This window comes from Macaca mulatta, chromosome 17 (genome assembly GCF_049350105.2).
Source record: "Macaca mulatta isolate MMU2019108-1 chromosome 17, T2T-MMU8v2.0, whole genome shotgun sequence".
In the NCBI taxonomy this organism is placed as follows: domain Eukaryota; kingdom Metazoa; phylum Chordata; class Mammalia; order Primates; family Cercopithecidae; genus Macaca; species Macaca mulatta.
In genome coordinates, this window is record NC_133422.1 from 20,632,648 (window position 1) to 20,656,068 (window position 23,421).

Below are 23,421 nucleotides of genomic sequence, written 5' to 3' on the forward strand. Positions count from 1 at the left end.
GTACTGTTTTCACTGTATCCTATAGGATTTGGTATGTTGTGTTTCCATTATCATTTGTTTCAATAAATTTTTCAATTGTTTTCTTAATTTCTTCATTGACTCACTGGTCATTCAGGAGCATATTAATTTTCATGCATTTGTATAGTTTCCAAAATTCCTCATTATTGATTTCCAGTCTTATTCCATTGAGGTAAGATGCTTGATTTTGTTTAACTTCTTTTTGAATGTTTTAAGACTTGTTTTGTGACCTAACATATGGTCTATCCTTGAGAATAATCCATGTGCTGAGGAAAAGAATGTCTATTCTTCAGCCATTGTATGAAAGACTCTGTAAATATAATTAGTTCCATTTGTTTCTAAGTGAATCAAGCAGAAATTCTAGAGTTGAAAAATGCAACTGACATGTCTGATGTTTGTTGGTTTTCTGTCTGGAAGATTCATCTAATGCTTAAAGTGGGGTGTTAGTCTCCAGCTATTATGGTATTGATGTCTATCTCTCCTAAAAATTTTTTTTCCTTTGTAGAGACAGGGTCTTGCTATATTGCCCAGGCTGTTCTTGAAATCCTGGGCTCAAGTGATCTTCCTGCCATGGTCTCCCAAAGTGTTAGGATTACACACCATGTCCAGCCTCTATCTCTTGTTTTAGCTCTAATAATATTTGCTTTATATGTGTGGGTGCTCCAGTGTTAGATGCATATAGATTTACAATCATCATGTCCTCTTGCTGAACTGACCCTTTCTTTATCATTATATAACCTTCTTTGTCTCTTCTTGTAGTTTTTTTCTTGAAATCTATTTTGTCTGATATAACTATTCATGCTGGTTTTTTTTTTTTTGAGATGGAATCTCACTCTGTTGCCCAGGCTGGAGTGCAGTGGCGTGATCTCGGCTCACTGCAAGCTCCGCCTCCTGGGTTCATGCCATTCTCCTGCCTCAGCCTCCTGAGTAGCTGGGACTACAGGCACCTGCCACCATGCCTGGCTAATTTTTTGTATTTTTAGTAGCGACTGGGTTTCACGGTGTTAGCGAAGATGGTCTCAATCTCCTGACCTTGTGATCCCCCAGCCTCGGCCTCCCGAAGTGCTGGGATTACAGGCGTGAGCCACCATGCCCAGCCTATTCATGCTTTTTTTTGTTTCAACTGGCATGAAATATGTTTTTCCATCCATTTATTTTCAGTCTATATGTATCTTTATAGGTGAAAAATGCTTCTTGTAGGCAACAGATCATTGGGTCTTATTTTTTCATCCATTTAGCCACTCTACATCTTTTTGTTGGAGAGTTTAGGCCATTTACATTTAATGTTATTATTAATAAGGACTTACTTCTGCCATTTTGTGATTTGTTTCCTGGTTGTTTTGTGGTCTTCCCTTCTTTCTTTCCTTCTTTCCTGTCTTCCTTCACTTTTTAACTTTTTTGTTTCTCTTTATGTCTTATTGCACTATGTCTTGAAATGTTGTAGTTATTATTTTTGACTGCTTCATCATTTAGTCTTTCTACTTAAGAGTAAGTTACAACCCACAACTACAGTATTATAATATTCTGTGTTTTCCAATGTGTTTACTATTGCCAGTGAGATTTATACCTTCAGATGATTTTTTTTTTTTTTTTTTTGAGACAGAGTTTCACTCTTGTTGCCTAGGCTATAGTGCAATGGCACAATCTTGGCTCACCACAACCTCCACCTCCTGGGTTCAGGCGATTCTCCTGCCTCAGCCTCCCGAATAGCTGGGATTACAGGCATGTGCTACCACGCCTGGCTAATTTTGTATTTTTTTAGTAGAGACGGGGTTTCTCCATGTTGATTAGGCTGGTCTTGAACTCCTGACCTCAGGTGATCCACCCACCTTGGCCTCTCAAAGTGCTGGGATTACAGGTGTGAACCACCGTGCCCGGCCCCAGATTATTTCTTATTGCTCATTAACCTCCTTTCTTTCAGATTGAAGGATTCCCTTTAGCTTTTTTTTAGGACAGGTCTGGTGTTGATGAAATTGCTCAGCTTTTGTTTTTCTGTCTTTATTTTTCCTTCATGCTTGAAGGATATTTTTGCTGGACATACTATTCTAGAGTAACAGATTTTTCCTTCAGCACTTTATATATGTCATGCCACTCTCTCTGGTCTGTACAGTTTCCACTGAAAAGTCTGCTGCCAGACATACTGGAGCTCCACTGTATGTTGTTTCTTTTCTCTTGCTGCTTTTAGGATCCTTTCTTTATCCTTGAGCTTTGGAAGTTTTGTTATTAAATGCTTTGAGGTAGTCTTCTTTGGGTTAGATTGGTGTGGTGTTCTATAGCCTTTTTGTACTTGAATATTGGTTATCTTCCTCTAGATTTGGGAAGTTCTGTGATATTATCAGTTTGAAGAAACTTTCTACCCTCATCTCTTTCTCTGTCTCCTCCTTAAGGCCAGTCATTCCTAAGATTTGCCCTTTTCAGGCTATTTTCTAGATCTTGTAGATGTGCTTCATTCTTTCTGATTCTTTTTTCCTCTCCTCTGTGTATTTTTTTTCTGTCTCTGTGTGTGTGTGTGTGTGTGTGCGTGTGTGTGTGTGTATGTGTGTGTGTGAGACAGAGTTTCGCTCTTGTTGCCCAGGCTGGAGTGCAGTGTTGAGATCTTGGCTCACTGCAACCTCTGCCTCCCAAGTTCAGGTGATTCTCCTGCCTCAGCTTCCCAAGTAGCTGGGATTACAGGCATGCACCACTACACCTGGCTAATTTTTGTATTTTTAGTAGAGGCAGGGTTTCACCATGTTGGTCAGTCTGGTCTTGAACTCCTGACTGCAGGTGGCCCACCCACCTTGGCCTCCCAAAGTGCTGGGATTACAGGTGTGAGCTACAGCGCTCAGCCTTCTCTGTGTATTTTCAGATCGATTGTTATCAGTCTCACTAATTCTTCTGTTTGTTCAATTCTGCTATTAAGGGACTGGACTCTGATGCATTCTTCAGTATGTCAGTTGCATTTTTCGACTCTAGAATTTCTGCTTCTTTTTAATTATTTCAATCTCTTTGTTAAGTTTACATCATAGAATTCTGAAATTCTTCTCTGTATTATCTCAAATTTCTTTGAGTTTCCTCAAAACAGCTATTTTGAATTCTCTGTCTGAAAGGTCACATCTCTGTTTCTTTGGGATTGGTCCCTGGTGCCTTATTTAGTTCATTTGTTGAGATCATGTTTTCCTGGCTGGTGTTGATGCTTGTAGATGTTTGGGCAATAAAGAGTTAGGAATTTATTATAGTCTTTGCAATCTGGGCTTTGCAATCTGTGCCTGCCCTTCTTGAGAAGATTTTCCAGGTATACAGAGGGACTAGGGCCCCAAGCTCAGTAATGCTATGGTTCTTGCAGACTCATAAAGGTCCCACCTTGGTGGTCTTGGATAAGATTAGGAAGAATTCTCTGGATTACCAGGCAGAAACTCTTGTTTTCTTTCTTATTTTCTCCCAAACAAAGTCTCTCTGTGCTGAGCTGCCTGGAACTGAGGTGATGCAAACACCCATGTGGCCACCACCAGTGGAACTGCCCTGAGGCAGACCTGAAATCAGCATAGCACTGGGTCTTGCCCAAAGCCCATTGTAACCACCACCTGGCTACTGCCTATGTTTGCACAGGCTGTAAGGCTCTACAATAAGCAGGTGGTGAAGCCAGCCAGGCTTGTGTCCTTCTCTTCAGGATGGTGAATTCTCCCAGGCCCCAGGCAGGTCCAGAGATGCTGTCTGGGAACCAGGGACTGCAGTAAAAACCTTACAAATCTACCTTGTGTCTTATTCTACTGTGACTAAGCTGGCACCCAAACCACAAGACAAAATCCTTCACACTCTTCCCTCCCCTTTCCACAGGCAGAGGGGCCTCTCCCTGTGGCCACCACCACCACTGACCCATGGCGAGTTCTGTCAGACCACCACCAATGTTCACTTAAGGCCCAAGGGCTCTTCGGTCAGCTGTGACAAATGTTGCCAGGCCTGGAACTCACCCTTCAGGGTAGTGAATTCCCCTCTGGCACAGTGCAGGCCCAGAAATGCTATCGAAGAGCCTGGACCTGGGGACCCCAAGAGCCCGTTGGTGCTCCAAACCACTATGGCCAAGCTGATACCTGAAGCTGGCATGTCTGAGTCTCACTCAAGACCCACAGCATACTGTCTATGAGTCACTGTTGGCTACTCAGGGCCCATGGGCTCTTTAGTCAGCAGGTGATGAAACCTGCAAGACTGAGTACCTCCCTTCAAGGCAGAGGGTTCCCCTCTGTCCCAGGGTGTGTCTAGAAATGCTGTCTGAGAGCTAGGGCCTGGGATGGGGGCCTCATGATTCTGCCAGGTGCCCTGTCCTATTGTGGTTGAGCTGGTATCCAAGACGCAAGACAAAGTCCTTACTCTTCCCTCTCCTCTCCTCAAGCAGAAGGAAGGAGTCGCTTTCGTTGCTGTGAGCTGCACTGCCTGGGGTTGGGGGAGGGGTGGCACAATACTTCCTTAGCCACCCAACTGGTGTCCCATGTCCACTGGCTCTGCACTCAGCACAGAAGAAGGATTTACCTAGGAACTGCAGTCCTTGTGGCCTAGACTGCCTTTCAAGTTTATTTAGGACCTTAGAACACTTCAGCCCACAGTGTTGAGGCTTGCTGAAACTCAAGTTCTGACTGCTGGGATGGACAATTCCCCTCTGGCTAGGGCTGGTCTAGATGCTCCCTCTGTGGATGGGCATCTGCTGAGTTTAACTCAGTTTTGCTTTCTGCTGTGACCAGGCAGCACTGAGTTCAACACAGGGTCCCACAATTGCTGTGCTTTCCGTCTCTCAAGGGCGCAGCACCTGCTGCTGCTAGGGGAATGGGGGAGGAGCAGTGTTACCAATTCAAGACCATCTTTCCTACCTTCTTTCAGTGATATGAAGTTAAAATCAGGTACTGTGATTGCTTACCTGATTTCTGGTTCTTATAAAGGTGCTTTTTGTATGTGTAAATAGTTGTTAAATCAGTGTTGCTGCGTTGGGGGATGATTGGTAAAGGCTTCTACATTCAGCCATCTTGCTCAGGCCTCTCCTGATTGAACTATTTCTTAAAACTTATTGTGGCTGGGCACAAAGGCTCACATGTGTAATCCCAGCACTTTGAAAGGCTGAGGCAGGAGGATCACTTAAGGCCAAGAGTTCAAGACCAGCCTGCGTAACATAGCAAGACCCCATCTCTACAACAATAAAAAATTATCTGGGCATGATGGTGCCTGCCTGTAGTCCCAGCTAGTTGGGAGGCTAAGGTGGGAGGATTGCTTGAGCTCAGAAGTTCAAGGTTGCAGTGAGCTATGATCATGCCACTGCATTCCAGCCTGGGCAAGAGTGACATTTTATCTCTAAAAAAGTAATTTGGCTGGGCGTGGTGGCTCACACCTGTAATCCCAGCACTCTGGGAGGCTGAGGTGGGTGGATCACGAGGTCAGGAGTTCAAGACCAGCCTGGTCAAAATGGTGAAACCTCACCTCTACTAAAAATACAAAATTAACTGGGTGTGGTGGCACACACCTGTAATCCCAGCTATTCGGGAGGCTGAGGCAGAGAATTTTTTTTTTTTTTTTTTTTGAGACGGAGTCTTGCTCTGTCTCTCAGGCTGGAGTACAGTGCTGTAATCTTGCCTCACTGCAACCTCTGCCTCCCAGGTTCAAGTGATTCTCCTGCCTCAGCCTCCCTAGTAGCTGAGACTACAGGTGTGTGCCGCCACGCCCGGCTGACTTTTTTTTTTTTTTTTTTTTTTTTTTTTTTTTTTTTTTTTTTGAGACGGAGTCTCGCTCTGTCACCCAGGCTGGAGTGCAGTGGCCGGATCTCAGCTCACTGCAAGCTCCGCCTCCCGGGTTCACGCCATTCTCCTGCCTCAGCCTCCCGAGTAGCTGGGACTACAGGCGCCCGCCACCTCGCCCGGCTAGTTTTTTGTATTTTTTAGTAGAGACGGGGTTTCACCGTGTTAACCAGGATGGTCTCGATCTCCCGACCTCGTGATCCGCCCGTCTCGGCCTCCCAAAGTGCTGGGATTACAGGCTTGAGCCACCGCGCCCGGCCCCGGCTGACTTTTTGTATTTTTTTTTAGTAGAGATGGGGTTTCATCTGTTAGCAAGGATAGTCTCGATCTCCTGACTTCGTGAGCCACCCGCCTCAGCCTCTCAAAAGTGCTGGGATTACAGGTGTGAGCCACCGTTCCTGGTGCAGAGAATTTCTTAAACCTGGGAGGTGGAGGTTGCAGTGAGCCGAGATCGTGCCACTGCCCTCCAGCCTGGGCGACCGAGCGAGACTCCATCTCAAAAATCAATAAATAATTTATTTATTTTAGACTTTTCATTATGCTTGAATATTTTCAAAATAAAAATTAGGGAAAACGTTTATCTCTAATGTGTACACCTAAGCAATTCCACTGGCCTTAAAACTCTAGCTAGTCTTTCTTGGCATATAAATTCTTCTCTGAGGGGTATCTAAAATAATAATTCCTCTCTTTTTATTTTATTTTTTTAAATTTTTTGAGATGGAGTCTTGGTCTGTTGCCCAGGCTGGAGTGCAATAGTGTGATTTCAGCTCACTGCAACCTCTGCCTCCTGGGTTCAAGTGATTCTCCTGCTTCAGCCTCCTGATGAGCTGGGATTACAGGCACCTGCCACCATGCCTAGCTAATTTTTGTATTTTTGTATAGATGGGGTTTCGCCAGGTTGACCAGGCTGGTCTTGAACTCCTGACCTCAGGTCATCTACCCACCTCGGCCTCCCAAAGTGCTGGGATTACAGGCATGAGCCACCATGCCCAGCCATTACTCTCTTTTTAACTTGAAACTTCTTCGGAACAATTACTAAATACATCATGTCACTTTGTATTAGTTGGTGATTTACATGTTTAAATCCTTCAGTCAACTGCAAGCTCTTTAACGTAAGGACTGGGTTTTATATAATGCTGCACAAAACTGATCTCAGTGTATTACTCGTATTACACCATGTCTGTTGATGCTCATTAAGTTGAGCCAGCAAACAGTAACTTTTTTACTCCAGCTTGCCAGGAGTAAAAAAAAAAAAAAAGAAATGGAAGTCAACCAGAGAGTCTATTTAAAATATCAACTTATGTTTATATAGTGTAGAATTCATACAGTAATCAAAGAGCTTTACAGTCTGTACCTAGATGCTCATTGCTATTGAGTGACTCATATTCTTCATAATTTTTATTTAAAAGTTGAAGTCTAAGTCTTAACTTTAACATGATTAACAGTATTATGTTTTTTCTTTATGTTTTGAATTTTTTTGTAGACATGGGGTCTATTTTGCCCAGGCTAGTATCAAATTCTTGCCTCAAGAAATCTTCCCCTTTTGGCCCTTCAAAGTGCTGGGTTTATAGGCATAAGCAACCACTGTAGGCCAAAGTACTTTGTCTTTAAATAAAAGGTTTATAAGTAAGCCTGTCATTCATATTTCACTAAATTTTACCATATTTTCCTGAAGTAGTAGATGAAAAATATGCTTAAATTAATTCATAGATGGCAGGGAAAAAAGGCGTATAAAGAGAACAAGTGACCTGTCCTAAATCACACAATCACTTCTCAATACTTTCCCTTTTCAGTGATGCATGCTTATTTTCTACTTGATGAGTTGGATCGTACTTTACAGGAAACCTAAAATAAATCCTTAGGTTAGGAAATGTGACCTCGATTCATTAAAAAACACATATTTATGTGTAATGTGTTCTTATAGCTGTAATTTACAAATATTCATAAAGATTTCCAAACCTCAGTCTGCCTCTTGATATAGGTCCATTTCATTTATATAATCATAATTAATAATAAGTCAGTATTTATTTTGCTGATTTAAGGTGTTCATCCAAAAGTTCAACAACGGCTTCTTCATCTGCTGATTGAAGCAGTCTCTGAATTAGCTGATCCAGGCCCTTCCCACCACACAAAAATTCCTGGTAAAAGAGAGAGCTATTATGAAACCTGGTAAAAGAGAAAGCTATTAAGAGAGAGCTATTATGATGATTAGAAATATAAGCAAAGACTTAGTGTTTATTTCATTTCTTTGCAGTCATTATTAATAACAATATAGCACTACTGATGTTCTACAATACAATGAACACAATTGCTAACTTGGGAAGATCCCCACTCTGTAGAAGAATTCAGTTAGCATTTTATTTTAAAATAAATCTTCTGAGATTTGGATTTTCCTAACAACTCCAGAGATAACAAAACAAAGATATCTAGATGGACTTTTGAAATTGACCACCTCCCTCCCTTTAAAATTCCATTGATTGGCTTTTATGACAACACCATTCTAGGCTCTCAAACCATCTTTGGGAGAATAGGTTTGCTGAATTCTTTCTCTTATTGTACCCTAAAAACAATTGCTTTTATTCTTGTCCTGAACATTCTACCCTTTTCACTCACATTATCTTATTTCCCAAAGGAAAAAGACTGAAAGGTCTCAATTCCACAAGCATTTTGTTCCATAAGCATTTTGTGCATTAACGCGCATACTGCTCCTTGCCAGCTCCTCTGGGGAGGCTGAGAGAAAGCCTCCCCTGACCATTCCAGCTTACCCTTCGGCTAATCCTCTAAGTTTAGATTATTTCATCTGTAAGTGGTTTATGACAGTTTTTTATTTTTAAACCAAAAACACGGTGACCTAGAAGTCCTGTGTAACTGAAAAATATTTTTGTTGAAATACTGAGGGGTGAAGTGTCTTTGAGGTCTGCAATTTGCTTTCAAATGGTTCAAGAACAACATGGGTTTATAGAGACAGAGATGGTGGGGGAAAGAGAAGGAAAATACAGTAAAATATTAACAACTGTTGAATCTAGGTATAGTCTGTATTGTGTTGACTGACCTAATCTTTTTTTTTTTGAGACCGGCTCTTGCTGTGTCGCCCAGGCTGGAGTGTAGTGGTGTGATCTCGGCTCACTCACTACAACCTCTGCCTCCTGGGCTCAAGTAATTCTCCCACCTTAGCTTCCTGGGTAGCTGGGACTACAGGCACATGCTACACACCCAGCTAAATTTTTTTTTTTTTTTTTTTTTTTTTGTATTTTTTGTAGAGATAGGATTTTGCCATGTTGCCTAGGATGGTCTCCTGAGCTCAAGCGATCCTCCCACCTCTGCCTCTCAAAGTGCTGGGATTGCAGGTGTGAGCCACTGTGCCCAGCTGACCCAATCTTTAAACATTATGTAAACTTGAAAAATTTTGAAATAAAAAGTTGAGAAAAAAATTTTCATGTTTACCACTAAATAACTCCACTGGGTGAAAACTGTTTTCAGTTGACTTCCCTGAAGTCTTCTCTACAGTTCTCTGAAAAATGACTAAATTAATGACTTCAAGAACTTTTCCTGTATAACAGAAATTCTGTGTAGTAAAGTTGTTGGGATTAATGAATTTGTACATTGCCATTTTAGAAATGCTTGGAATTTAGACACTGGCTTAATGAAAATACTTTAATGCTGGCATCTGGAACACAAAACATTTAAAGTTTTGATACAGTTATGAACTAATCTTATAGTTAAGTCTTTCCTGAATGGTCTTAAAGTTGAACTTTAGGTAAGTGTAGACAGATATCTCTCAAATTAAGGTAAAGAATATATCTTACTATTTCTGTATTCCCCAAAGTACTAGCAAATAGTAAAACCTCAAACTCTGAAATTAAACAGAAAGCAAAAGCATTATGATATAACTTTAAAGTTAAGGTTTATATCATTTTGAGCATAATATGAAATTGCTTTTAAAATCAGTGTGACTAGGCCAGGCGCAGTGGTTCATGCCTGTAATCCCAGCACTTTGTGAGGCTGACGCGGGCAGATCACCTGAGGTCAGGAGATTGAGACCAGCCTGGCCAACATGGTGAAACCCCATCTCTATGAAAAATACAAAAATTAGCCAGGCGTGGTGGTGGGTGCCTATAGTCCCAGCTACTCAGGAGGCTGAGGCCAGAGAATTGTTTGAACCCGGGAAGCGGAGGTTGCAGTGAGCAGAGATCGCACCACTGCACTCCAGCCTGGGCGACAGAGCAAGACTCTGTCTTAAAAAAAAAAAAAAGTGTACCTGGTGCTCACATTATTATAGTATTGCCAAGGTAATCATCTTTGGAACTGATGTAAAAAAGATTATCCCTCTACTGAGAGTCAAACACATTAGATTCAACCGGATTAACCAGAGATACAAAGAGATACAAAGGTCAAAGATGAATGAGTCATAGCTCCTAACTTTCAGAGGCTAAGCAGAACAGCCAGACAAATACATAAGCATCACAAAACAATACAAGAAATTAAAAAACGAAGGAGAAGAAAGGAAGGATTGTAAGGAGCCATGAATTTTGACAGGAAGGTGGCATCAGGGAAAGATTCAGGAAGCCAGAAAGTTTTGAATTTGGGTTTACAAAAAGAATAGTATTTTCCCGAATAGAAATGAGCAGGGCATTTCCATCAAAAGAATGAGTATTAGAGGCTGGGTGCGGTGGCTCACGCCTCTAATCTCAGCAGTTTGGGAGGCTGAGGCAGGCGGATCACCTGAGGTTGGGAGTTCAAGACCAGCCTGATCAACATACAGAAACCCCATTTCTACTAAAAATACAAAATTAGCCAGGCATGGTGGTGCATGCCTGTAATCCCAGCTATTTGGGAGGCTGACGCAGGAGAATCACTTGCACCCAGGAGGTGGAAGTTGCAGTGAGCTGAGATCATGCCACTGCACTCTAGCCTCGGCAACAAGAGGGAAACTGTCTCAAAAAAAAAAAAAAAAAAAGAATGAGTATTAGGACAGGAAAACTGCTGGATGTGGTGGCTCAGCCTGTAAACCCAGCACTTTCGGAGGCCAAGGCGGGTGGATCACTTGAGGCCAGGAGTTCGAGACTAGAATGGCCAACATGGTGAAACTCCTTCTCTACTAAAAACACAGAAAAATTAGCCAGGGATGGTGGTACACACCTGTAATCCCAGCTACTCAGGAGGCTGAGGCAGGAGAATCACTTGAACCCAGGAAGCAGAGGCTGCAGAGATTGCACCACTGCACTCCAGCCTGGGCAACAGAGTGACAATCTGTCGCAAAAACAAACAAACAAAAACAGGAAAACAAAGTACATTTAAATCTCTAAGGCCAGGGGAAATTTCCAGTGTAACTGGAATATAGAGCAGGAGTTAAGGCTGATGTGAAGAAATCTGCATAAGGACATTGAGAAACAGAATAAAAATGTGAAACAATCCATTATATGGTAGTCTATGCTTATTAGCTAGATAAATAAAAGTAAGAAAGTTACCTAGAGGAAGTCATAATGAGAATACCAGTGATCTCACAGAACCCAAGGATAGGAATGTGGAATGTGCAGGGTCACGAGTACCACCTGCGGAATGAGACTGAGCCTTGGGAATAAATAAATGTAGGGACTCATATCAGGGTTCTATTTCTCATTTTTGCTTTTCTCTGTGTATCAATTTCATTCTTTTCTCACTGAAGATGCTTTCTCTTGGTGGCTGAAAATGTGGCTTCTAATCTCTTATATGCTTTATATATTACAGTTTCAGCCACCAAGAGAGAGAATAATCCTCTCCATCTCTGATTTTAAAATCCAGGGAAGAAACTCACGGGCTGGGACTTATTTAGGTGTCCACTCCAAAAAAATCCACTTCTGTCCTGGGTCAGGATCACAATCATTTAAGAATGCAGTAGCTCCGTCAAAAACTGTGGATGTGGTACGAAGGGCAAGTTCTAGAATAGGGGAGGAGAGCTAGGCAAAAATTCCAAAGACGCTCACATTCTTTCCTATCTACCCCTTCCATTTGTCCAACAGCTGTTGCCCTGGGGTTAAGATCCTTATCACTTTTCCAGCTTCATCTATGATTTGGTTCCTAAATTATTCACTCTTTTTTTTTTGAGACAGAGTTTCGCTCTGTTACCCAGGCTGGAGTGCAGTGGCACGATCTCGGCTCACTGCAAGCTCTGCCTCCTGGGTTCATGCCATTCTCCTGCCTCAGCCTCTCAAGTAGCTGGGACTACAGGTGCCTGCCACCACGCCCGGCTAATTTTTTTTTTTTTTTGTATTTTTAGTAGAGACGGGGTTTCACCGTGTTAGCCAGGATGGTCTCGATCTCCTGACCTCGTGATCCGCCCGCCTCGGCCTCCCAAAGTGCTGGGATTACAGGCTTGAGCCACCGTGCCCAGCCAATTATTCACTCTTTACTGTCTATAGTCTCTTTACTGTCCTTCACTCAGATTTTAATGTTTTACTACAGCTGCTTTTTTTCATGCTGTTTTCGAACTTTCTTCCTTTCACTACTATGGAATGTCTTCTTTCCTTCCAATAGACTAGTTAGTGATTATTAGAGCTTACCAATGTTATTTTCCTTATGACTTCTGAGTCTGGCACGCTAGTTTGGTTAGTGATATATCATTATTTAGGCCAAAGTCAGATATTTTATAACTACAGAAGCCAGTTAGTTACCTTCCCTTTGTTTCACAACCGAATACTATACTATGCACCTATGGGCCCATCTAAAAGATATTACTGGTCATAAGAATGTGGCTATCTCCGAAAAAATTGTCACTACTACCAGAAAAACAACTGAAAGAACATGGTGTAATTAGAGCAATATGGCCAAACATGTTTGGTTAATACTGTGTGTTTCCTGAGGAAAGGGAAATTAGCAAATATTTTCCTCCTTTTCAATATGGCTACTATGTTCCTATGTAAGACAGCCTTATCCTGCTGAGGAGACGGAGGATGTGGCATAAGACATACAGAAATTGACAAACATAGTAACCTTGTAAAACCAGAACTTTTTTACAAGGTATATTTCCCTTGTAAAACTAGGACTTTGATTTTGAGTATAGAATGGGACAGAGTCAAGTGAAAGAAGCCTTAGGTATCATACGGCACCAAGGAAAAAGCTCAAAGCTTTCTGTCTGCTGCCACATAGTCCTTTATGGGACCAGTTCACTTTCTCCTTCAGTGGCAACAAAACAGACATTTTCCTGTGCTTCATCATTAATATATTTATATATTTATGTCAGTGATCTTTGCTAGATGCGATTTAGACAGGTTAATGTTCGAACAATCTTGACCGAGTCTTTTCCCCAACAGCCTAACTGTAACACCTCAATCTAATGAAGACACATTGTGGTAGGGAGAATTCTAAGATGCCCCCTGGTGTACACACTGTGCATAACTCCCTCTCAGCGCAGACAGGACCTGTGAAAATGACAGAGTATCATTCTAGTGCCTAGGTGACGAAGCAGTTGACTTTGAGTTAATCAAAAGGAACATTATCCAGGTCAGCTTGACCTAAACGGGTGAGCCCTTAAAAAGGCCTGAGTCATTCCTGCAAGCAGAAATTCAAAGTGGGAGGGAGCCACTGGGAAACAACTTCCAACAGTATTTAAGCACTGAAAAGCAGCCTCCTGCTGCCTGCCAGCAAGGGAATGGGGACTTCAGTCCTACAATCCAAGGCAGTGGCATTCTGCTGGCAACCACGTAACCTTGGAAGAGGACCCCAAGCTCCAGAAGAGTATGGAGCCTGGCCATGCCTTGATTTCAGCCTTGTGAGATCCTGAGAAGATAACTAAGCTCAGCTGTTCCAGGATTTCTGACCTACAGAAATCATGAGATACTTTAATCATGGGTACCGCTTTAAGTTGCTATATTTGTGGTAATTTGTTACCTGGCAATAGAAAACCAATACCCATGTATATATGCAGACTGAATATATGTTCATACATTGTGATTGCATAACGAAGAATTTGGAATTTAGAAAAGATCATTGTTTTGGCCGGGCGCGGTGGCTCAAGCCTGTAATCCCAGCACTTTGGGAGGCCGAGACGGGTGGATCACGAGGTCAGGAGATCGAGACCATCCTGGCTAACACGGTGAAACCCTGTCTCTCCTAAAAAATACAAAAAACTAGCCGGGTGAGGTGGCGGGTGCCTGTAGTCCCAGCTACTTGGGAGGCTGAGGCAGGAGAATGGCGTAAACCCAGGAGGCAGAGCTTGCAGTGAGCTGAGATCCGGCCACTGCACTCCAGCCCGGGCGACAGAGCGAGACTCTGTCTCAAAAAAAAAAAAAAAAAAAAAAAGAAAAGATCATTGTTTCAAAATGGCATAAAGATCATTATTTTTTTAACCAGCAAACTAATGAAAGTGTTTGTAAATTTTTGGGTGGCTTAATGATTTAAATTACTTGGAAATATTTTAGATATACTTGGTAATATCTACATATAGGTTCTAGAATTTGACTATGTTTTCTTCTGAAATCAAAGGTACACAAAGCATACGCAGTAGTATTACCTTAATATCACGAACTTCATATGCTATCCTGTGGTCACTGACTCTATCCTGGGTGAAATTATATGTCCGAATTCGCTCTGACTGGGCTCTTGTTCCCACCTGTGCCATAATAAAAAGCAATTTATATTTTACCTTTATAAATGTCTTCATTACAATGGAAAAAGCACTTGGCAAATGACTATTTCAACAATTTAGATATTTTCTAAAAGTCATATATACAAAATGACAAAGAACAAGAATGGGCAGAACTTAATGTTTAACACTACAGGTCTGTAGAGCTCAGTTATAGAATAAGAAGGAATGTTTCTTTGATATTTCAAACTCAAAATACTTAAAATCAAATTAATCATCTTTCCACTCCAATCAGTTCCTCCTCCTGGTTTCTATAAATGACAGCACCATGTATTCCCTTTTATCCAAGTAGAAAATTCTGACATTCTGCAATTTATCAAACATTTTGTGGGTGTGAGTTTACTATGCCAGGCTTTGATACAGATGCACATGGGGGGACAGACCATCTTCAATTCATCCCATTCTCCAGCCGCCCATTTCCAATTGGTTTCATGGGTCTCTTATTATATCCTGCCCTTTCCATTTCTACTACCACTCCTGGACTCATTACTTTCACCTACAATTCTGCAAACATCTACTGATTCATCTCCCATTTTTCTGCTCACTTCGTGCTGCCCTGCTTAGTCTTCCTACAGTACAGTTTTCTGATAAATTTTCTTTGGTTCCTTCTTGTCTACTGAGCAGACACAACTCAACTCAGCATTCGAGGTACTTTGTAACGTGGCCAATCTTCCCAATGTTATTTCTGAAAATTATGTGAATCTCCATAATGCCACTAATAATACTATGTCATTATTATGTGTGTGTCTGTTATCTGTGCTATAAAACATCATCTCAAGGGATGCCCTTCCCTAACACTCTCCTACCATTTCTGCCTTTCTGGTCCCAGCAATTGAAATATATTCTCTTCTTCCTCTGAAACCCATTGTACTTGGAATGTTCTTCATGGCACACCACAGTTTGTCTCATGCTACAGTTATTTGCATTCTTCCTAGTTTGCTCATCTCCTCCACCTCCCCAACACCCGATATACACAACACCCTGTCTCAAATGCTTTCGCTTTTTAAAATAAAAGAAGATAAGATATTTCTATAACTCATTGTCTCAAACCCTAAGGCAAGTGATATGAAACTAAACTCCTGACCATTAGGATAATTTTTTAAAATTATGGATTCCTAAGCCCAACCTCAGAGATAATGGATCAGAATTATGTATTTTGAAAACATTCCCAGATCATCTCTTCTGACAATCAGCCAAGTTTGGAAACCACCCTCCCAAAGTGCCATATTAATGGCCAGGACCTCACTCCAGATCAGTTTTTCTGGGGTGGGGCCTGGGCATCTATGAAAGCTTGTTAGGTGATCAGTGGACCCAGGATTGGGAATGTGGCATAATGCCTTCTGTATAAAAGCCAAGTGTATATCTTGATCGAAGAAAAAAACTTCTAAGCCTTAGAAATCCCTATTAAAACATTTCAGGTAGGTGGGTAAGTTATTCAAGAGGCAGTGATGTCTTTTTTGGCTCGTCAATCAGACCACTGAAGAAGACACACATGAACAATTTGTATAAAGCCAATCTTGAACACCTATTTTAAAAATTACTTTGTGGGCTGGGTGCAGTGGCTCACACCTGTAATCCCAGCACTTCAGGAAGCTCAAGTGGGCAGATCACATGAGGCCAGGAGTTCGACAACAACCTGGCCAACATGACAAAAACCCATCTCTACAAAAAATACAAAAATGAGCCAGGCATGGTGGCTGTAATCCCAGCCACTCGGGAAGCTGAGGCACAAGAATCGCTTGAACCCGGGAGGCAGAGGTTGCAGTGAGCCAAGATCGTGCCACTGCACTGTAGCCTGGGTGACAGACAGAGAATCTGTCTCAAAAAAAAAAAAAAAAAAAAATTAGTCTGTGGAACCTCTGGTGCCAAAATGTTAAACAGCAAGTAAATCCAAATGTCTTTTTAAAAATTCAAATGTAGCAGAGTTCATAGTATTTATGTTATCACTTATTTGCCAAGAAGTAATGGTGTGTACTCAGGGTATATTATTTGCTTGTTAAAAACAAAAATAAGTTATGGTTTGTAAACGAGCATTCCTGTCGGCAAATGCATACACTGATAATGCTCTACAATCGGGGATTACCACTAACAGTGTTAATATTATTTATCCTGTCACTTTTACTACCTGCAAGTTAGCACGTAGGTAAAGAAAGCTAGAAGCACCAAAGTGTGAAAAAGCTAGGACACATCGAGATGAAAAGTATAACTAATGCTTAGGTTTAGACAATTCATTATCCTAAAAGGCCACAAAATCTTCCAAATTTAAATTACTGTAGCATAGCCAGGTGTAGTGGCATGTGCCTGTAATCCCAGCCACTCAGGAGGCTGAGGCTGGAGAATCGCTTGAACCCGGGAGGTAGAGGTTGCAGTGAGCTGAGATTATGCCACTGCACTCGAGTCTGATGACAGAGTGAGACTTCGTCACAAAAAAAAAAAAAAAAAAGAATTTATATATTAGGTTTACTTAAAATAATGACATTTATTCATTTTGCTTAGAATTCATCTATTTATCTATTTAAATAAGTAACACTATACCATATATAGTACAAAATTCAAAAAGTACCAAACGATATATAATGAAAAATAAATTTCCTTTCTACCCCTTATCCCTAGTCTCCATCAGTAGGATTCACTGTTCCCAGTTTTTTGCAGTGCCATTTGTATTTGATCTCACATAGAGTTATAACACAAGCATAGGTTTTAATTTTTAAAAATCAAAAATGTTCTTAATTCTCAAAGAATTATTTTGTCTTTTAAACCATTTTCCTCTTAAGACAGTAATGATATAAACACAAGAGGGAAACAACTAGGAAATACTTTTTAGTTTATACATCTTTCATTTACTAACTTGCAAACTGGTATGCCCAGCCATAAACCATCCGTTCATTTGCATTGAGTTACTGCTTATTTACAAAGGAGCGCATTTCTCTATGCTCTGAAACATTCCCATTTAAAAAGCAAGAACAAACACTGCATTCTCTACAGAAAGTGACTTTTCTTTAAACAGTCACTAAATTATTACACCAAGTAAATCTTACCTGCAGTTTTCTAGCACTTCGTTGCTGACACTTGTCTTTCTCAATAATCTGCTGGTAGAGTCTAGCTCTCAACACACGAAAAGCTATTTCTTTATTTTTTATCTGTGATCTTTCTTGTTGGCATTCTACTACTAGCCCTGAAAAATAACAAGGATCAGAAGGTAAACTGTAGCTTCCACCAAATTAAGATAGAACTAAGGAACAGTTAAATGAGACAGGTTAATCAGGAAAATATCACAAAAGAGAAAAACATTTTAGGTTTGGCACACTTCAGAAACTAGCTGCGTTATGAATGTAGCTGTCGTTGGCGCTTCAGACTCTGATATGTAAATGAGAACTCCGTATGAGCACCCAGAAAGCAGCAGCATCTACAGATGCTTACCTATCCTTTCAGTCCCCGAGCTTGGCCTCTTCCTCCTCGCTCATCCAGGCATCTCTGCAGCTCAACAAACAGCAAACTACTGCTACTCTGTATACTGTGCTGCTCCATTCTCTGTCCAGCTCAAGAACTAGCCTTTCCCCCTTTCAGTCACAAATATACACAGAGCTGAGGCTTTAAAGATACCTTTATAATGGCCGGGCGCGGTGGCTCACACCTGTAATCCCAGCACTTTGGGAGGCCGACGCGGGCGGATCACAAGATCAGGAGATCGAGACCATCCTGGCTAACACGGTGAAATCCCATCTCTACTAAAAATACAAAAAATTAACCAGGCGTGGTGGCATGCACCTGTAGTCCCAGCTACTTGGGAGGCTGAGGCAGGAGAATCGCTTGAACCTGGGAGGCGGAGGTTGCAGTGAGCCGAGATGACACCACTGCACTCCAGCCTGGCAATAGAGTGAGACTCCGTCAAAAACAAAAAACAAAAAACAAAAAAACCTTTATAGAAAAAAGCCAATGAAAAGATGCTACTCAGAGTCTTTAAAAAGAAGAATTTATAGTGAATGTTTCTGAGTTGTCTGAGTTCTAAATTTCTAACTTGTTCTGCATAGTCTGAGTTAGCTGGGGTCCAGCTAATCAATACATCTAACCACACACAAGTTTTGGCTGGCCAGCTTCTGCATTTGGGTGGGTTTGGCCCACTGTGTCGTCCAGTTACTGGCCCAAATCCAGCCCTGAAATGATCACTTCTTGAGGCTGTGTTGTTCTTAACTTTGTAGCTACCACTCTGAGGTCCATGTCTAATCCCGCTCCTCAGTACATTAGAGGAGAAAGGGGTTTTCTTTCTGACTCACAAAAACTAAAAACCAAAAGCCCCATTAGCTTGGCCTATCTGCACTGATACAGTGGTAAATATTTTGCTGGAGATTTAAAGAATTTCTATAAAATTCTATTCTCTGAACTATGTTTTCTCCCTGTCTAAATAAGCTACAGTCACTACCTGCTAATATTTTTAGTAGGGCACTGAGGTTTCACCTCTATTAGTTTAATCACTTCCTGACCTCTTTACTGTGGCCATCTGGTTGGACTGGGGGCACTGACTGACCCCCATCTTCCAGGTATTTGTCTGGAGTTTCCCTGACTCTCGTATCCTTTTCGTGTTACCCCAAAGAATATGAACATTTCCATTTTAAGACAGCCAGGCTTTCATGAGCTCTCCTCCACATTCCTCTTCTTGTCAGCTGATCTGTACTGATTTTTGCCTAAGCACCTGTATTATTCCTATCTACTTACTCAGGTTAGAACTTTTAGATCAAAACTATTACTTTCCAGCTCAGTAATTACTAACGGAATCACTTGATTATGTATTTTATTATATACTTTCTAAAGAGAAGTATTTAATAATAAGTACTCCCTTAAGAATAGAAGATGTAGAGGGAGGGAAGATATATTGAATAATAGAAGAGGGCTGGGTGCGGTGGCTCACACCTGCAATCCCAGCACTTTGGGAGGCAAAGGCAGGTGGATTATTTGAGGCCAGAAGTTCTGAGACCAGCCTGGGTAACACAGCAAGATTTCGTCTCTACTAAACATACAAAAAATTAGCCAGCGTGGTAACTGCACCTATAGTCCCAGCTACGCAGGGAGCTAAGGTAGGAGGATGGCTTGAGCCAAGAGTTCGAGGTTACAGTGAGCTATGATCATGCCACTGCACTCTAGCCTGGGCAACAGAGCAAAACCCAGTCGAAAGAAAGAAAGAGAGAAAGAGAAAAGAGAGAAAGAGAAAAGAGAAGAGAAGAGAAGACAAAGAATTACAGAGGCCATCTTTTATTTTACTCGCCAACTGGTAATAAACTAAAAAGCCCACTTTAATGCATAAAATATTCATTTGTCTTCACCCTTATCTTGGGATAAATTTTCCCAAGAAAGGTAATATTCCCCTGTATAAACATTTAACCATACCCCTATGAATAACTCTTCCAATGGTGGAAAATGGAGTCATCTAGAAGCAGTGGTTAGAAAAAAAATATGATTCTTCAGAGTCCATGGCATGGAGAAAAATAGAAGAATAGAAGCTATAGTTTTCACTTTGAATTCTAGCAGGGACAGTTCCTAGTCTAAGGTCTTGGGATGGAAGAAAGAATGGGAGAAATGGAAGAAAAGCTGAGTTTTCCTTGAAGCAGATGCTGAAACTATGGCAATCCTCAAAATACGGAAGAAGCAGGCTGAAGAAATCACTTTGTTATGACTGCGTGGCTTCCTAAGGGCTAGGTCTTGACATGCCTTGCTTGCCTAAAGGGAAGGTTTGAGGGCAGGACTTCAGGCCTCTTTAAAACCAAAGACTCAGATCTAAGTGGTTAAAAGATAACTGGCCCAAGGTAAGTCTGGCAGCACAATGATAAGTCACTTTCTTTTCCTTTTATTGTTAGTTGACATGTAATAATTGTACATATATATGGGATATAGAGTGGTATTTCGATACAATGTGGAATGATCAAATCAGGGTAATAAGCACATCCATCACCTCAAAATTTATTTATCATTTCTTTGTGTTGTGAACATTCAAAATCTTCTAACTTTCTGAAAATATGCAATAAATAAATCACTGTTAACCATATTCATGCTATAGTGCTGTAGAACACCAGAACTAATTCCTCCTAACCGGCTGTAATTCTGTATCCCTTACCCAACCTCTCTCTATCCTCCCCTCCCCCTTACCCTTCCTAGTCTCTAATAACCACAGTTCTACTCTCTGTAAGTCACTTTTTGTAAAGTCAGCAATTTATGGCTACACAGGGTGGTTTTACAACCTTTAAGTTTTAAAGTATTCTGGTTTATTTTGTCAGAGTTTTGATCACCTTTTACCCAATTTTTTACCCATTTTAATTTTTAATTCATCTGAAGCTAATTATTACTGTTCTGGACTATGTATAATATAGAATGATATCCAACAATACAGGGTTTAGGTGAAACACATTAAGTATCCAACAATTTATGGATTGTTGAAATAAATTATGGCAAGTTACAAAAAGTATAACCTCAGGACGGGCACGGTGGCTCATGCCTGTAATCCTAGCACTTCGGGAGGAGGAGGTGGGCAGATCACTTGAGGTCAGGAGTTTGAGACCAGCCTGGCCAACATGGCAAAACTACGTCTCTACTAAAAATACAAAAATTAGCCAGGTGTGGTGGTGCACGCCTGTAGTCCCAGCTACCTGGGAGGCTGATGCAGGAGAATAGCTTGAACACTGAAGGCAGAGGTTGCGGTGAACCAAGGTTCACTGGTCACTGCATGCCGGCCTGAGTGACAGAGCTAGACTCCTTCTAGCAAAAAAAAAAGTATAACCTCATTTTTTGGGGAAAAAATGGCATATTACTATATGTACAGAAAAGAATTTGAAAGGATGTATACCAAAGATATATGCCAACAATGGTTACTGGGTTATTATTACAGATGTTTTATGTTCTTTTGCTCATGCATATATTATTTTCTTTTTTTTTTTTTTTTTTGAGACAGAGTTTCACTGTTGCCCAGGCTGGAGTGCAATGGTGTGATCTCAGTTCACCGCAACCCCACCTCCCGGGTTCAAGCAATTCTCCTGCTTCAGCCTCCCGAGTAGCTGGGATTACAGGCATGCGCCACCACACCCGGCTAATTTTGTATTTTTAGTAGAGACGGGGTTTCTTCATGTTGGTCAGGCTGGTCTTGAACTCCCAACTTCAGGTGATCCACCTGCCTTGACCTCCCAAAGTGCTGGGATTATAGGCATGAGCCACTGCGCCCAGCCTGTTTTTTTTTTTTTTTTTTTTTTTTTAACAGTTTCCTATGGAATAAAAATCAATAAAGGAAACTTAAGAGAAAGTATGAAATTATCCCATTGTTGGATATTTACGTTGTTTTAGCTTTTCATATAACAAACAATATAAACAATCAATGATGTCTGACTTCAAGATGGTTTCCGTTTTTTTTTTTTTTTTTTTTTTTTGAGACGGAGTTTCGCTCCTGTTGGCCAGGCTGAAGTGCAATGGCACGATCTCGGCTCACTGCAACCTCCACTTCCTGGGTTCAACTGATTCTCCTGCCTCAGCCTCCCCAGTAGCTGGAACTACAGGCATACACTACAACGCCTGGCTGATTTTTTTGTGTTTTTAGTAGAGACGGGGTTTCACCATTTTGGCCAGGCTAGTCTCAAACTCCTGACCTCAGGGGATCCACCTGCTTCAGCCTCCCAAAGTGCTGCGATTACAGGTGTGAGCCACTGCGCCTGACCCACCCCCTTTTTTTTTTTTTTTTTTTTTTTTTTGAGACGGAGTCTTGCTCTGTCACCCAGGCTGGAGTGCAGTGGTGCGATCTCGGCTCACTGCAAGCTCCGCCTCCCGGGTTCCCGCCATTCTCCTGCCTCAGCCTCCCGAGTAGCTGGGACTGCAGGTGCCCGCCACCTCGCCCGGCTAGTTTTTTGTATTTTTTAGTAGAGACGGGGTTTCACCGTGTTAGCCAGGATGGTCTCGATCTCCTGACCTCGTGATCCACCCGTCTCGGCCTCCCAAAGTGCTGGGATTACAGGCTTGAGCCACCACGCCCGGCACACCCACCCCCTTTTTTTAAATCACACTACAACAAGAACAAGACACAGAAACACAAACTCCATCTGAAATAAAAGTATATAATCCCCAAACATGATCTATTAAAGACAAAAAGTGGATGGAAGAATGGTAAATGACTTAGCAGCTGGAAGGAAGGTGACACTTAATTCCCTGTAGAGTGACATGCTGACCAGAAACTGGCCAATTTGCCCTGCTAAGTGCCAGAAAGGCTCAGAAATAGAGACACCAGGTATTTAAAAGTCAGGCTTGAGGAGCTAGGGCTAAATACAGAAAGCCTATAATAACAAATAGATCCTCAAGTCTCCTTCCTCAATCTGCAGAAGGCAGGAGGTATATTTCTGGATAATTAAATCAGGAAAATTCTAGACCTGGGACTAGTTACAAGGGAGGGCAAGTGTGAACATGGGCCGGAAGACCAGAGGATTAAGTAAACGACTGCTATTGAACGGTGAGACCTTGACCTTACTCTCAGCTGTATCCTGGAAGATCCTTCTCAGGAGAAAAGAAACTCGCAAGAGAAAAGGTCCCTAATAAAAAAGCTGATTAACGCTCTAACTGATCTACCGTGGAACTCACTAGTGGGTATGTGGATAAGTGCACTCAGAGCTTTAGAACTTGACTCTTAAATATGTACAGACAGACAAGAATTCCTAGAAATTTCCAACATGAAAGTAAGAATGGGCCGAGTGTAGTGGCTCATGTCTGTTATCCCAACACTTTGGGATGCTGAGGCAGGCAGATCACTTGAGCCGAGGAGTTGGAGACCAGCTTGGGAAATGTGGAGAAACCCAGTGTCTACCAAAAAAAAAAAAAAAAAAAAGTAAGAATTAGCCAGGCAAGTGCCTGTAGTTCCAGCTACCAGGAACAGGGGGCGGGGGAGTGGTGCTGACGTGGGAGGGTCACCTGAGCCTGGGAAAGTCACAGCTGCAGTGAGCTGTGATCACACTACTGTACTCCAGCCTGGGCAACAGGCCAAGGCCTTGTCTCAAAAAGAAAAAAAGA

At 41.7% G+C, this 23,421-nt stretch overlaps 1 protein-coding gene and 1 long non-coding RNA gene across 5 annotated transcripts in view; one reads left to right on the top strand and one right to left on the bottom strand.

Moving 5' to 3' along the window:
- The window catches only part of LOC114673428 (uncharacterized), a 176,548-nt gene that overhangs the window by 85,911 nt on the left and 67,216 nt on the right, over positions 1-23,421 (top strand). The gene's annotated exons all lie outside the window — the stretch shown is intronic.
- The window catches only part of MTRF1 (mitochondrial translation release factor 1), a 46,616-nt gene continuing 30,253 nt past the window's right edge, over positions 7,059-23,421 (bottom strand). For 3 of the 4 annotated variants that reach the window (XM_015120894.3, XM_028837108.2, XM_077973579.1), the window contains exons 8-10: positions 17,433-17,569; positions 14,263-14,361; positions 7,059-7,912 (exon numbers count right to left, since the gene is read on the bottom strand). In XM_015120894.3, the coding sequence (XP_014976380.1) occupies positions 7,799-7,912; positions 14,263-14,361; positions 17,433-17,569 (350 nt within the window). In that variant the 3' untranslated portion in view covers positions 7,059-7,798. 4 annotated transcript variants of the gene reach the window in all.